The sequence below is a fragment of the Myotis lucifugus genome, unplaced genomic scaffold, assembly GCF_000147115.1.
Source record: "Myotis lucifugus unplaced genomic scaffold, Myoluc2.0 scaffold_513, whole genome shotgun sequence".
In the NCBI taxonomy this organism is placed as follows: Eukaryota; Metazoa; Chordata; class Mammalia; order Chiroptera; family Vespertilionidae; genus Myotis; species Myotis lucifugus.
The window spans coordinates 473894-486689 of record NW_005871561.1 but is presented as its reverse complement, the minus strand read 5'-3'; the positions used below and the strand labels follow the sequence as shown (position 1 = coordinate 486689).

Here is a 12796-nt window from a genome sequence, read left to right as displayed (position 1 = left end):
GGGCCGGGACCCAAGCTGTTCCAGGCGCGGTTCACGTCTTCCTGCAGCCTAACCGGATTCTCATGGGAATGAAACGCATCGTAGGTTTCCCGTCTGGCCTCTGCATCTGCCTGCACCCTCAACTCTCTGGTCATTTTGTTTCCAGCCAGTGTGTCGTCCCTGCCCACAGCTTGTCAGGGCAAGAGCACTGGACTCTGGATTTGTGTTTTTGTTATTTTTTAATCCTCACCAAGGATATTTTTCCATTGATTTTTTTTAGCGAGAGGGAAAGACAGAAAAACATCAATGCGAGAGAAACATCGATTGGTTGCCTCCTGCGCGGCCGGGGCCAGGGAGGAGCCTACAACCGCGGTATGTGCCCTTGAATGGAATAGAACCCGGGACCCTTTGGTCCGCAGGCCAACTCTATCCATTGAGCCGAACCGGCTCTGGCTGGATTTGAATTTTGACCTGACAGGCTGTATGACCCTGGGCAAGTGACTTTTCTTTCTGAACCTCAGTCTTCTGGTCTGTGAAATGGGAATAGCATTAGTGCCCGCCTCATGGCAGTTGTGAGGATGAAGTGAAGTCATGTGTGTTAAGCAGAGGGTATTGCTGACCCTGAGTCTGCACTTCAGTTTCTGCATCTGTAAACAGGATCCGACCAGTCCCTGCCGGGAGGTGGAGGTTGTTGTGTAGTGACTTGGCAAGGCCAGGACAGCAGGATCTGTGTAATGGGGAATTCTGGACACCTGGGACCCGGGCACTGTACTTAAGCCCTCTGCCAGGTCACTTGCAAAAGGCCACACAGCTAATCAGCACACAGATGTGGAATTTGAACACAGGCCTTTCTGGGTCCGCAGCCTGGGCCTTTAACTACCAAGCCAAGATCTTCTGAAGAGTCTGTGGGCCCTGGGCAGGGGAAGACCGGAGTGGGGAGTGTGTGGACATTGGAACCTGGCCATGTACAACCCCGTCCCACGTAGGGGCAGCAATAAGGTCCTTTTGGTTACTTTTCAGCACACAGATATGGTGCATCCTGCTGCACCCATCCGTGATCCCAAACCTTCACCAGTTGACTGTCTCAGGCTCCCATGCCACCCAGTCATTTTTCCTGTATTGTTCTCACTCCATGGTAGGCTGTGGGGCTTGGTCCCCTCTGCTCTGGATCTCCTCACAGCTACCTGGAGTTCCTATCTTTCTGGGTCTTGGGTCAAGTAGGGGGGCCCAGTGTGGTACCCCTAGGGCAGCGGTTCTCAACCTGTGGGTCGCGACCCCTTTGGCGGTCGAACGAGCCTTTCACAGGGGTCACCTAAGACCATCCTGCATATCAGATATTTACATGACGATTCATAACAGTAGCAACATTACAGTTATGAAGTAGCAACGAAAATAATTTTATGGTTGGGTCACATGAGGAACTGTATTCAAAGGGCCAGAAGGTTGAGAACGGCTGCCCTATGGTATCTGGGAATACAGCAGGGTCTGACTCTCCTACCACCCCTGACTCTTTCCAGTCTGCCTCATGGAGATTGTCACCTGCTCTTAAGAGGGCTCAGCTCTCTAATGCCACCAGTCGCCAGAACAGCTGTGAAAACATGAGCCTATGCCTTAGGTCCAGGCCCTGAAATCCAAAAGCCCTACTGTTTCCTTATCCAGTGCTCGGTAACAAAGCACCCAAAGCTGAGGCCTCAGTCAGTTAACCAGCTCACAGATCTGCCGTCTGGTCAGGGTTCAGCCAGGAGGCTACTCCGAGTTCATGTGCATCAGCTGGGAGGGCTCAACCTGGAGGATCCACTTCCACGTGGCAATCATCTGACCTTAAAAGCCTCTCAGCTCACACCTGGGTAGACCTACTGTGTGGGGGTAGCTCTTTGTGGGCTCTTTATCTTGGGGCTGCTTCTGAAGGAAACCAACCTAAGGCGTTGGTGAAAGTGGGACATCCCTGCCTCAGGATGGTCTGATTGATCCCTCAGTCCTTCCCATTGGACCTAAATCTCTCCCAGCTTAACTTCTGCCCACCCCTGTCACCACCACCACCACTGTCCACACCACAGCGTTTCCCAGCTGACATTGCAGCAGCCTCCCCTCTGGTCTCCCTGCCTCCTGCATGCACTCTGCTTTGTGATCAGAATGACCTTTTCAGAATACAATCTGAGCAGATTGCCACCCCTCCATTGAAAAAACTTTGAAGGCTCCTCATGGCTTTTGGGATGAAATCCCACATAGTCTGCAAAGCCTTACCCAAACCACCCTGTGAGCCTCCAGTCTCAAGTCCTGCCACTAGGAATGGCCACCCCCTAGGAATCTCTGCTTCAGGGTTTCTGCGCATGCCGTTTCCTCCCCTCGTCACCCAGCTAATTCTCATTTACAGGTCTTGTCTTGCTCTATACTTTAACTATGAGCAACTTCCAGTACCTCGCATTTGCATAGTACACAGTAGGTGCTTAATAGGTAATGCATAAGTAAATAAATCCTTCCTCTGACCCCGTGGCTTCAGCCAATTATGCCCCCACATACCTATTCAGACTTCCTCTCCCAAGTCTGCTGCTCCCCTCCCACCCCCAGGTTCCCCAAAGCACCAGCACTTTCCATTAATATTCATTTATTATTTTATTCACGTGACCAGTATTTTTTAAGTGCCTAATTTGTGTTAGGCATTGTCCTAGGCTCTGGGGGATATAGTGGAAACAAACACCATTTTCTCTGGAATGTTCACTCCCCTCTGCTCCATCTAGTCCTAGCAAACTCCTATTCATCCTTCAAAACCCAATAACAAAGTCCTATTCCTTGGGAAGCTCCCAGACTTCTCCCTCCCCAGCCCCTAACATGGAGCTTCTTTCTCCACTATACCACTCTTGAACCTTATGTGGCCCATCCAGTGATGGGGCCCTGGGGTTGGGGTCACCCAAGGAGTGGGGGCACAGAGGTCTGCAAGGAGAGGTAAAGATATGTCTCTGCTGGAAGTTCTGTTCATGGGCAGTGAGTCAGGGGCACAGCTAGGCCTCCAGCTCCTGCTTCCTCCCTCAGATTTGTTTTCCAGCCACTCAGCAACCATGGAGGACTGGCTGCCAGGTGCACCTTTTATTTGTACAGAAATGACCAAGGGTCATGAGTCCAAGCTGAGCGGCCGTACGGGGGCACCCAAGGAGGACATGTGAGAGGTTGAGAAGTGGAGCAGGTTTGAACATCAGACCCGTCAAACCAAAGGCAAAGTCCAGTTCATCCAGGCCACTGGTTTGGGGCTTCCCGGCCACAGGTGGGAGTCGGGGCCAGGGCCTGAGTGTACATGGCAGGAGGCCCACGGGCAGCCTTTGGGGGGAGTCCTGCTTTCTGACTCAAGATTGCATGTCTCGACTCCATCCCAACTCTGGCGAGGTCTTGGGCTCCTGGGGACTTGGGTCATTCCTCCTCCCATGTTTTGGTCTCCCCTAAGTTCTGGCCCTTGTAGAGGTCACCGGCACGGAGAGGCCCAGGAACTCCCCTGGGGCCGCAGAGCGAGCCTGCTGGCAGTGCAGCTGCAGGGCTGAGGCGGGTCAGAGCAGCGTGATCTCACTGGGGGGCAGCGTGAGCTGCTTCTCTCGGGCACTGAGCAGGTTCTCCACGTGCACAGCCACCACTCGGCACAGTTCCAGGCCCTGCAGGAGAGACCAGAGTCCACGGCCACCCCACGTGCCCGGCTCTCACCTGGGGTAGGAAGTGGATGGGAGACAGTCTCCCCAGTGCCCCCAGGGCCCTGGGAGGAGCACGATGAGCTGGAAGGAGGGATGCTGGGCTATGGGCTGGAAGGGGTAAGCAAGCAGGAGACCAAGAGCATCTGCCAGCTTTATTGCATGTGAACCGGGTGACCTAGGGCCAATTATTGCACCTCTCTGAGCCTCAGTGGCCTCATGCAGGATCTCAGTTTACCGGGGTCTGCCTCATGGAGCTGTGGTGAGGATTCCATGTGTACATTCTTTAGATTAAAAGAATATTAGTCCAGTCAATAAATGGCAAGTTTCTAACTGTATTGCCAGTTACCACCTGGCACTCACAGCCCAGAATAAGCTATGTCTCAGCCTCAGGGCTCCCAACTGGGGGATTGGGGAGGGAGGGGGACGGGCAGGGAACTGGAAAATCCATCTGTGAGTATGGTTCTCAGACCACAGCCAGCTGGAATCCCCGGGGAATGCCCTGAGGGCCAGCAGAAGCTGCTCCAGAAAAAGGGTAGACATAATGAGGGCAACACTGAGTGGCAGGCATCGTCCTGAGTCCTACCCCTGCTAGTCCCCAGTTCCCTATGAGGCACACACTCAGATCCCATTCCACAGGTGAGGAAACTGAGGCCAGAGCCATGAAGTCACTTACCCAGACCTCACAGCTGGTGGGAGGAGGCCAACACTCTGAACTGCTCTTTTGCTGAGGTTAGCTGTGCCTGTCCCACCCTGGGGGCCACCTCAGCTAATGGGATCCGAGTGAGTACACAATGGGGTCCTCCTCCCAGCCAGTTCTATCTACATGCTGCAGGGCTCCAGGCCTCACTGGGATCGTTGCCCCCTTGACAGGTGTGGAAACAGGCTCAGTAAGAAGCAGGGTAGCTTGAGACACCCTCACACAGTCTGTCAGGGGCAGGCAGGATAGGGACCTGGGTCTGTTGGCTGAGTCATGCTGTACTCAGACATCACTACCTCCTGGAAGCCTCCCTGATGACCTCCAGATAGCTCAGGGACACCCTCAGCACTGATCGCCATGGTTTATTGGAGAAATTCTTTGATGTCTGTTTCCCCATGAGACTCGGGCTCTGTGAGAGCCAGTGCTGAGGGGTTTCAGTCACTTCAGGGTCCCTGCAGCCAGGGCAGAGCCTGCGACCTAGAGATGCTCAGTGGTTATGTGTCCCCTGTACACACACATGCAAGAGGCAGAAGTGGACAAGCCAAAAAGGTCTCCCCCGGTTCATGCATCCACGGCTGAGCATCTGCTGTGCTGGCACCGTGTTATGGATATCGTGCTGGACATGCCCTTCGTGTGACAGTCCAGGGGGGAGACAGGCAGGACACATGAACAAATAACTAAATGGTTTGCAAGCCATTGTGCAGGCCACCAAGACAGAAGGAGACGATGATCAGGAAGGAGGGTCAGGGAAGCCTCTAGGACAGCGGTTCTCAACCTGTGGGTCGCGACCCCTTTGGGGGTCGCCTAAATACATCCTGCATATCAGATATTTACATGATGACTCATAACAGTAGCAACATTACAGTTATGAAGTAGCAACGAAAATAATTTTATGGTTGGGTCACAACATGAGGAACTGTATTTAAAGGGTCGCGGCATTAGGAAGGTTGAGAACCACTGCTCTAGGAGGAGGTGATGTTTGCCCTGGAACTACAATAAAGGGAGGGAGGGGCCCTGTGATTGACAGGCGAAGGGGGGCACACACTCCAGGTAGAGGGGACAGTGAGTACAGAGGGCCTGGGGCAGGAGGGAGGGCCATCTTGTCGTCAGGGAGCTGGGAGAGGCCAGGATGGCTGGGCGAAGGGTGAGAGCAGAGGGCCATAGAGACAATGAGAGGGGGGGCAGGGATGGGAAGGCTCCTAGGTTGGGGGCTACAGTGCCTGGGAGGGAAAGTGGAGAGAACTGCTGATCTCCAGGGGGCTCTCACACAGATGGTTTGGGAAGCCTCAGTGCTACAGGGGGTCCTGGGGGAGAGGCAACATTCAGAGGCAGTCTGGGGAGGAGGCACCAGGAAATGAGCCCAAGATAGAGTGGGTGGTCGGCAGGTATGGGAAGGAGGTTCACTGTGGTGGGAGCTCAGAGAAGAGGGTTCTGGGAAGCAGACTGGGCCAGAGGGTAAGGCCAGAAGCAGAATTGGGATACGGTAGGAAGCAAACTGGGGAGCCTCGTCCTGAGTTGCAGGCTCTTCAAGGGCCACAAAGAGCCAAAGGGGCTCTGTTCTGGGCTGTCAGAGTCAGGGCGGGGCAGTGGGAGACCCTCCCTCTTGCCCTGGGAAACCAGCTCCTTCAAGACGGGCCCTGCTGGCGCTGTCCTGGGCCCAGATCTGAGGAGGATGTGGTAGGCTGTCAAAGGCAGACGTGTGGGTCCCAGCCCCCATTCTGCCCCACCTGTGAGCCTCAATCCTCTTTCAATGGGGTGAAAACTCTGGTTTTGCCCCCCCCGCTCCCTGGGGGCTGTGATACTTGGACAGGAGCCCAGAAGTCAGCCATACCTTTTAAGGATCAGCCACAGTTGCTGCAAATAAGGAACAGGGCAGGTGGGCCTGTGTCCCTGTATATCACATGGGGACCCCCCATCCCTACCCTCAATCCCAGTCCCCACAATCCACCTTCCAAGCCCAGCTTCTGGGCCACTGCCCTTTCACCAACCTTTTAGTGCCCTCAGAGGAAAGCCCCGGACTCTGAGCTCGGCATTCGCAGACCTTCACGACCTCTCCTGCCCTGGCTGCCTCCCAGTTCCCTAGCAAACGCCTCGCGATTCTGCACACACCCTGGGCTCTTTCCCATGAGCTCATCACCCAGCCCTCGCTGGGAGACCACGGCAAAGGCCTGCAGTCCTGTGCAGTGTTGGGTTAGTTCTGTCACCTGCACTGGGCTGGATGTTCCCTGTGGCCTGGCCAGAACACGAGAGGGACCCTTGGAGCCAGACGCAGGGGAGAGCCTGGTGAGTGAAATAAGGGAGCGAGGGTGGGTGACAAGGTTTGGGTGCTGAGGGAGGGCCCACCTGCTCCAGCTGCAGCTGCATGGTGCACTGGGCTGCCACATCCCCCAGCACGATCTCCACGTAGGGGTAGCTGGAGCTGGCTGTGGGCCGCTGGGTCCACGTCGACTGGATCTCCTTCAGGGGGAACTTCACCATCAGCTCCTTGGGGCAGGGGGACAGACAGGCCTATGGGTGGAACAGTCTCACCCACCTTATCCCTCCCCCGCAGACCTGATCAACAGTAGGAAGGACACCCCGGTCGAGTATCAGCTCCCCAGTGACTTGCTGTGTGACCTGGAGCAAGTCCTGGCTTTCCCTCTCGGACCTCACCTGTAAGACTGATTCAGCAATGCGAGTGCATACCTCTGCAGTGTGCCAGGCACTCTTGCAAGTGCTTGGGATCCGGGGGTGCTGTAGATGTGGGGTGCCCTGACCTTAGCATCAAGCCTGCTTCGTAACACCTGCCCCTCTTTGGAGCTTTCTCTCTGGCTCCAGGAGCACTCAGAGCTATGAGAGTGAATGCCTCCATGAATGCCCGAGGGGACGTGGTGGGCAGGCGCCCTGGCTCCCTTGAGCCCAGGCCAGAGGCATCCTCTGTGGGTGTGTCCCATGCCGCCTCCCGGAGAGCCCGCTGGACTCAGTGCCACTTGCACGGCGGCAACTTGCTTGCTAACCTACACTTCCCACGGAGTGAGGCTGGCCCTTCCTGATCTCACTCCCTCACTCCAGTGCTTCCTAGAGTCACCCCCAGATAAACCACCTGCCCTGTCCTCATGTGGAGGTTCACTTCTGGAAGAACTAAGAAGGGGGCAACAGGTCCTATTTGTTATGGACTTAATCGTGTCCCCCCAAATCCATATGTCGAAGCCCTAACACCCCAAACCTCAGAATATGGCTGTCATTGGAGATTGAGCCTTTAAAGAGGTGATGAAGTTAAACTGCGGCCATTGGAGGGGCCCCAACTCAACCTGACCGGTGTCCTCGTGAGATGGGGACATTGGACAGAAAGACACCAGGACACATGCAGAGAACAGGTCACATGAGGACACCGGGGAAGACGGCCACCGATAAGCCACGGGGAGAGAGGAGAGGGGCTCAGGAAACCAACCCTGCCGGCACCTGGGCCTGGAGAGCTGTGAGACAATCACAGTTACTTTCTGTTGCTGAGGCCTGTCTGCGGCAGCCTAAGCGACTGAGACACTGGGTGTTTGGCGGTGTTTTGCTTTCACAGCTTCATGGGGTGGATTCTATCATCCCCGTGTTCCAGACGAGGAACTGAGGCTCGTGAGGTGGGGGGCTGCCCCGGCCACACAGGTGTAAGTGGTGGAGCTGGGCTCAGTCCCTCTGAGGGGTGGGCTCTGGGAAGAGAGTGAGCAGCAGAGCGGGCTGAGGCCACTCACGTGGGTCTCAGTGCTGAGGAAGTTGAGGCCATTCTGGTTGACGGCAAGGATGCTGGGGGCCGGCACAGCAAGGTTGCTGCAGCTCTGGATGAAGAAGAAGGAGGAGCCAAACATGGGGGAGGCGCTGAGGAGGCCTGGGGCAGGAGAGGGACAGTCAGAATGAGGGGCTCATCAGTGGCACACGCCTTCAACTGCCTGTCGCCCACAGCCCTCACCCTCCCCCCGCAGCCAGGGCAGGGGTGCTCCATCCGAGCCTCCTGTCTCGCGCCTTCCTGCCCTCCCCCTGCTTGCAGCGCCCAGCCCTGGCGGCCAGCTCTCTCTGCCAAGAGCTACCCAGAGTCTAGGGCAGTGATGGCGAACCTTTTGAGCTCGGCGTGTCAGCATTTTGAAGAACCCTAACTTAACTCTGGTGCCGTGTCACATATAGAAATTTTTTGATATTTGCAACCATAGTAAAACAAAGATTATATTTTTGATATTTATTTTATATATTTAAATGCCATTTCACAAAGAAAAATCAACCAAAAAAATGAGTTCGCGTGTCACCTCTGACACGTGTGTCATAGGTTCACCATCACTGGTCAAGGTGGTGCCTTGGTGAAAGTTTTAGAAAGGTGTTCTCTCCAGGCAGCTCAGCGTGACGCACACTGAAGATGCCTTTGTGCAAAAAAAAGGTGCCTTCATCCCCCCCCTCCGAAACCCCTCCTCAGCAAAGCCCCTATGACGATCTCCCCAGCCAGACTCTTACCCAGAAACTGGGCACGGGCCTGGTGGGGGCTGAGCGCCTGTGTCTGCTGCCGGTGCTGGCTGACCAGGCTGAGCCAGGCGGCGCCGGCCGTGGAGTGGAAGAGCTGAGCCGGGATGTACTGCTGGACCTCCCGCCTGCACGTGGGGGGAAGGCGGCCTGAGCACCGTCTCCTGCGATCCTGGCCGCAGGCTGGTGCAGAGCCATGTGCTCCCGGCACCTCCCGGCAGACTAACCGCTGGGAGTGCAGAGCGTTGGGGATGGGTATTAAATGCTCCCGGTGCCCTGGCCCACAGCAGAGCTCTATAACTGCGGGCCAGCACCGCGACTTCCTGTTTGAAGATGAGGGAATTGAGGCTCTGAAAAGTTCACTGCCTGGCCCGAGGCCACACAACAACCAAGTGAGTCTGAGTGGGGGCGCTGAGCCTTGAATCCAAGGTGGGTTCGTACCCCCAAGGAGAAACCCAGGCCAGAGGGGCGAGCAGCACACAGCAGCGGCAGGTGCGGAACTACCAGAGCCGGCAAAGCCACCACCAGCACTGGTCGGGTATGGGGTAGAGGAAAGCTGCCAGACGCCCCATCTCCCCTCCAGGCCCTTAACATGCCGCGTCCTCCGGGCAGCTGGGAAACACCAACGGCAGTTCCAGCCGGCCCAGGACCCCGAGCTGCGGGCGGGGAAAGCCAGGCCCAGGACCCCGAGCTGCGGGCGGGGAAAGCCAGGCCCAGGACCCCGAGCTGCGGGCGGGGAAAGCCAGGCCCAGGACCCCGAGCTGCGGGCGGGGGGACGTTTGGGAGAAAGTCATGGGCATCCCCTTCCCCGGGAGACCCCCTTCTTTGCAGTGCTGGGTAGGCGCCTGGCGCCTGGACCTGGCCCCCCGCACTTGGCTGGGTAAGCTTCAGCAAGCCATGCAACCTCTCTGGGCCTCAGTCGCCTCATCTGTGTAAGGGGAAAATAAAGTGGATACAGAGTGCTTTGCACAAAGTAAGAACCCAATGATTCTTTCTACCCAGGATTAGGATTATAGTATACTTTTATGTGCTTCCCATGCTTTTTGCTTAAAACCGTAACATCAAAGAGCTTTACGTATTGAGCCCTTACTGAATGACAGCACCAGGACATTCACTGTAGATACATTATCTTACCATTATTCACACAGGGATTGTCAAAGTGGGCGAGGCTCTGGGGGGTCAAGGACACGCCCATGTTAACACTGAGCCGTTATTTGGTTTTTCCCTCTTGTTCTCTCACAAGGACAGGGGAGCCTGCCAGAGGCTACATGGCATGTGAGACCAGAGCAGACTGGCTGCAGAAGCAGGCGTGAGAACCAGGTGTCTTCTGTTCAGCCACACGGTGACGCAATTCACAGCCCCAGCCGCTGTGGCTTAGTGGGCTGGAGCGGTGTCCCGTACACCAAAAGGTAGTGGGTTTGATTCCCAGTCAGGGCATGTTTTGGGAGGCAACCCATAGATGGTTATCTCTTTCATCACTGTTTCTCTGTCTCCCTGCCCCTTGTTCTCAAATAAATAAAATAAAATAGATTTACAAAATGTAAAAACAGTGCCACTCTTCTCACTAATTTTTTTTGGAAAATACATTTTTTATGTTGTTTATATTAACATGTAATGTTAATTTATATTATCTCTATATATAAAAGCCTAAGTGAACGGCTGACCAGCCAGCTGATAGCTATGACATGCACTGACCACCAGGGGGCAGATGCTCAATTCAGGAGCAGAAACCACATGCATGGAAACATGGAACAGACTGATGAACCTCAGAGGGAAGGGGGGATGGGGGAGGGTGGGAAGAGATTAACCAAAGATCTTATATGCCCTCTCACAATCCGGGACCCATCAGGGGATGTCAGAGAGCCGGTTTTGGCCCATCCCTGTAGGCCAGGCCGAGGGACCCCACCGGTGCACGAATCCGTGCACCAGGCCTCTAATATGCATATAAGAACTTTGGTTAATCTCTTCCTGCCTCCCCCCTCCCCTCTTCCCTCTGAGATTCATCAGTCTGTTCCATGTTTCCATGCCTGTGCATTGAGCATCTGCCCCCCTGGTGGTCAGTGCATGTCATAGCTACTGGTCGAACGGTTGAACGGTCGCTTAGGCTTTTATATAGAGAGATGTAATATATTATCCTTGTTTTTAAATTAATTAATCAATATTTTAAATTGTTCCTGAGTTTTAATTTTGAATATGGTAAATATATATTAATGGATACAGCCCACATAAACAAAAGCTTTTTGGGGTCCTATTCCTGAGAAGGACTGATTTATCACCCCTGTGAGAACATAGCACCCAGGAAGGCCTTGCTGTTGGCTGCAACGCCCTGGTGAACATTTCTGCATGGCCGCGTGTATTCCCCGGATGACGGGGCTGTGTGTCCTGAAAGCCTTCTTATCATTAAATTTATTCTGAGCTGTTAATACCAGCTGGAAGCAACCTGTTGTGGGAGGAGGAGGGCCCAGCTCTCAGGGCGAGTTGGAGGATGGTAGCCCATGGCCAGGTCAGCCCCTTCCCAGAGAGCCTGCTGGTGTGAGCGGGTGCACAGGGCCTGGGATGTCCAACTCTGAGAATGTGGGGGCTGGCAGGTGGGCAGGTGCTCACATGCTGGGCAGGTAGAAGTGGTCCTTGGCCCGGTGCTGCAGGGACGCCAGCTTGGACACTTGCTGCAGCTGTTGCTCGCGGGGCTGGCCGGCCGGCACGCTGCTGAAGAGGCCCTTCAGGTAGTCGGGCAGGACCTGCAGGGGAGCACGGGATGAGGGGCAGCAGGTGTGCAGGGCGTCAAGCAGTGGGGCGTGGTCGTCCCCACAGTGATCTGGGAAGAGTGTGGGCGTCCACACTGCGGTGTGTGGGTGTCTGTTGGGCTGGGGTTACTGAAAACGGAATATGCTTGAATCACTAAAAACAGATTCATGGGCGGTACCCCCAGACTCTGATTACAGATCAGGGGCTCGACTTAAGGATTTGCATTTTAACAAGCTCCCAAGGAACGCTGCTGCCTATAGGCCACACCTAGACCAGCACTGGACTGGACTGCGTGGGGTCGTTGGCAACAGTGACACCATGTGGCCATACAAGCCAAGTAACCTTATTTTGTACTTGGAATTGGGGAAAATTTGGCACCAGTTCCACACGAAAAACACACTCTCTGTCCAAGCACTTCCACAAATGTTAGCAGAGGAGAGAGAGCCAGATTTTATAAACCCCAGGACCCTAACTGAGAGGACCAAGATTCCAAAGGGATAACACAAAGATAGAAACAACACTGGCAGCCAAGGCCTCTTCGGGCCTTTGAGAGAGGGACAGGCGTGCACTCCGAGGGGGGGAGAGGGGAAGAGGTGCTGTTTGGGGCCGCCTTGCTGGGAAGGACTTAGAAAAGCAGAGACGTGCCCGGCCGTGTGGCTCAGTGGTTGAGCATTGACCTATGAACTCGGGGGTCAGGGTTCAATTCCCCATCAGGGCACATGCTAGGTGTGCAAGAGGCAGCCAGTCAACGAGTCTCTCTCATCATTGATGTTTCTCTCACTCTCTCCCTCTCTCTCCTTCTCTGAAATCAATAAAAATGTTGAAGAAGAAGAGGAGGAGGAGGAGGAGGAAGGAGGAGAGAGGAGGAGAGGAGGGAGAAAGGAGGAAGGAGGGGGAAGAAGAAGGAGGAAGGAAAAAGGAGACGGAGGAAGAAGAAGGAGGAAGGGGAAAGAAAAGGGGAAGGAGGAGGAGGAGGAGGAGGAAGGAAGAAGGAGAAGGAGGAAAAAGAAGGAGGAAGGGGAAGGAGGAGGTGAGGGAGGGGGAGGGGAAGGAGGAGGAAGGGGACAGGGAGGAGAAGGATAGCAGAGACGCAGGAAGGCAGGCTGGGCACCTGCTGGCGGAGGTCTGAGATTAGGTAGTGAGGGTAACGTCATTGTTGCTCTGAGGAAGCCATGCAGCCCCCAAGGCACCAGGGCTGAACCATCAGTGGGGACCACCCGAACCG

At 55.1% G+C, this 12796-nt stretch overlaps 1 protein-coding gene across 1 annotated transcript in view; it reads right to left on the bottom strand.

The window, feature by feature from the left end:
- Positions 1-3515: 3515 nt before the first annotated feature.
- Positions 3516-12796, bottom strand: part of MYO15A (myosin XVA) — a 58062-nt gene continuing 48781 nt past the window's right edge. The window contains 5 exon segments of the mRNA XM_014446198.2: positions 3516-3617; positions 6694-6834; positions 8073-8206; positions 8821-8954; positions 11431-11567. Of these exon segments, the coding sequence (XP_014301684.1) occupies positions 3516-3617; positions 6694-6834; positions 8073-8206; positions 8821-8954; positions 11431-11567 (648 nt within the window).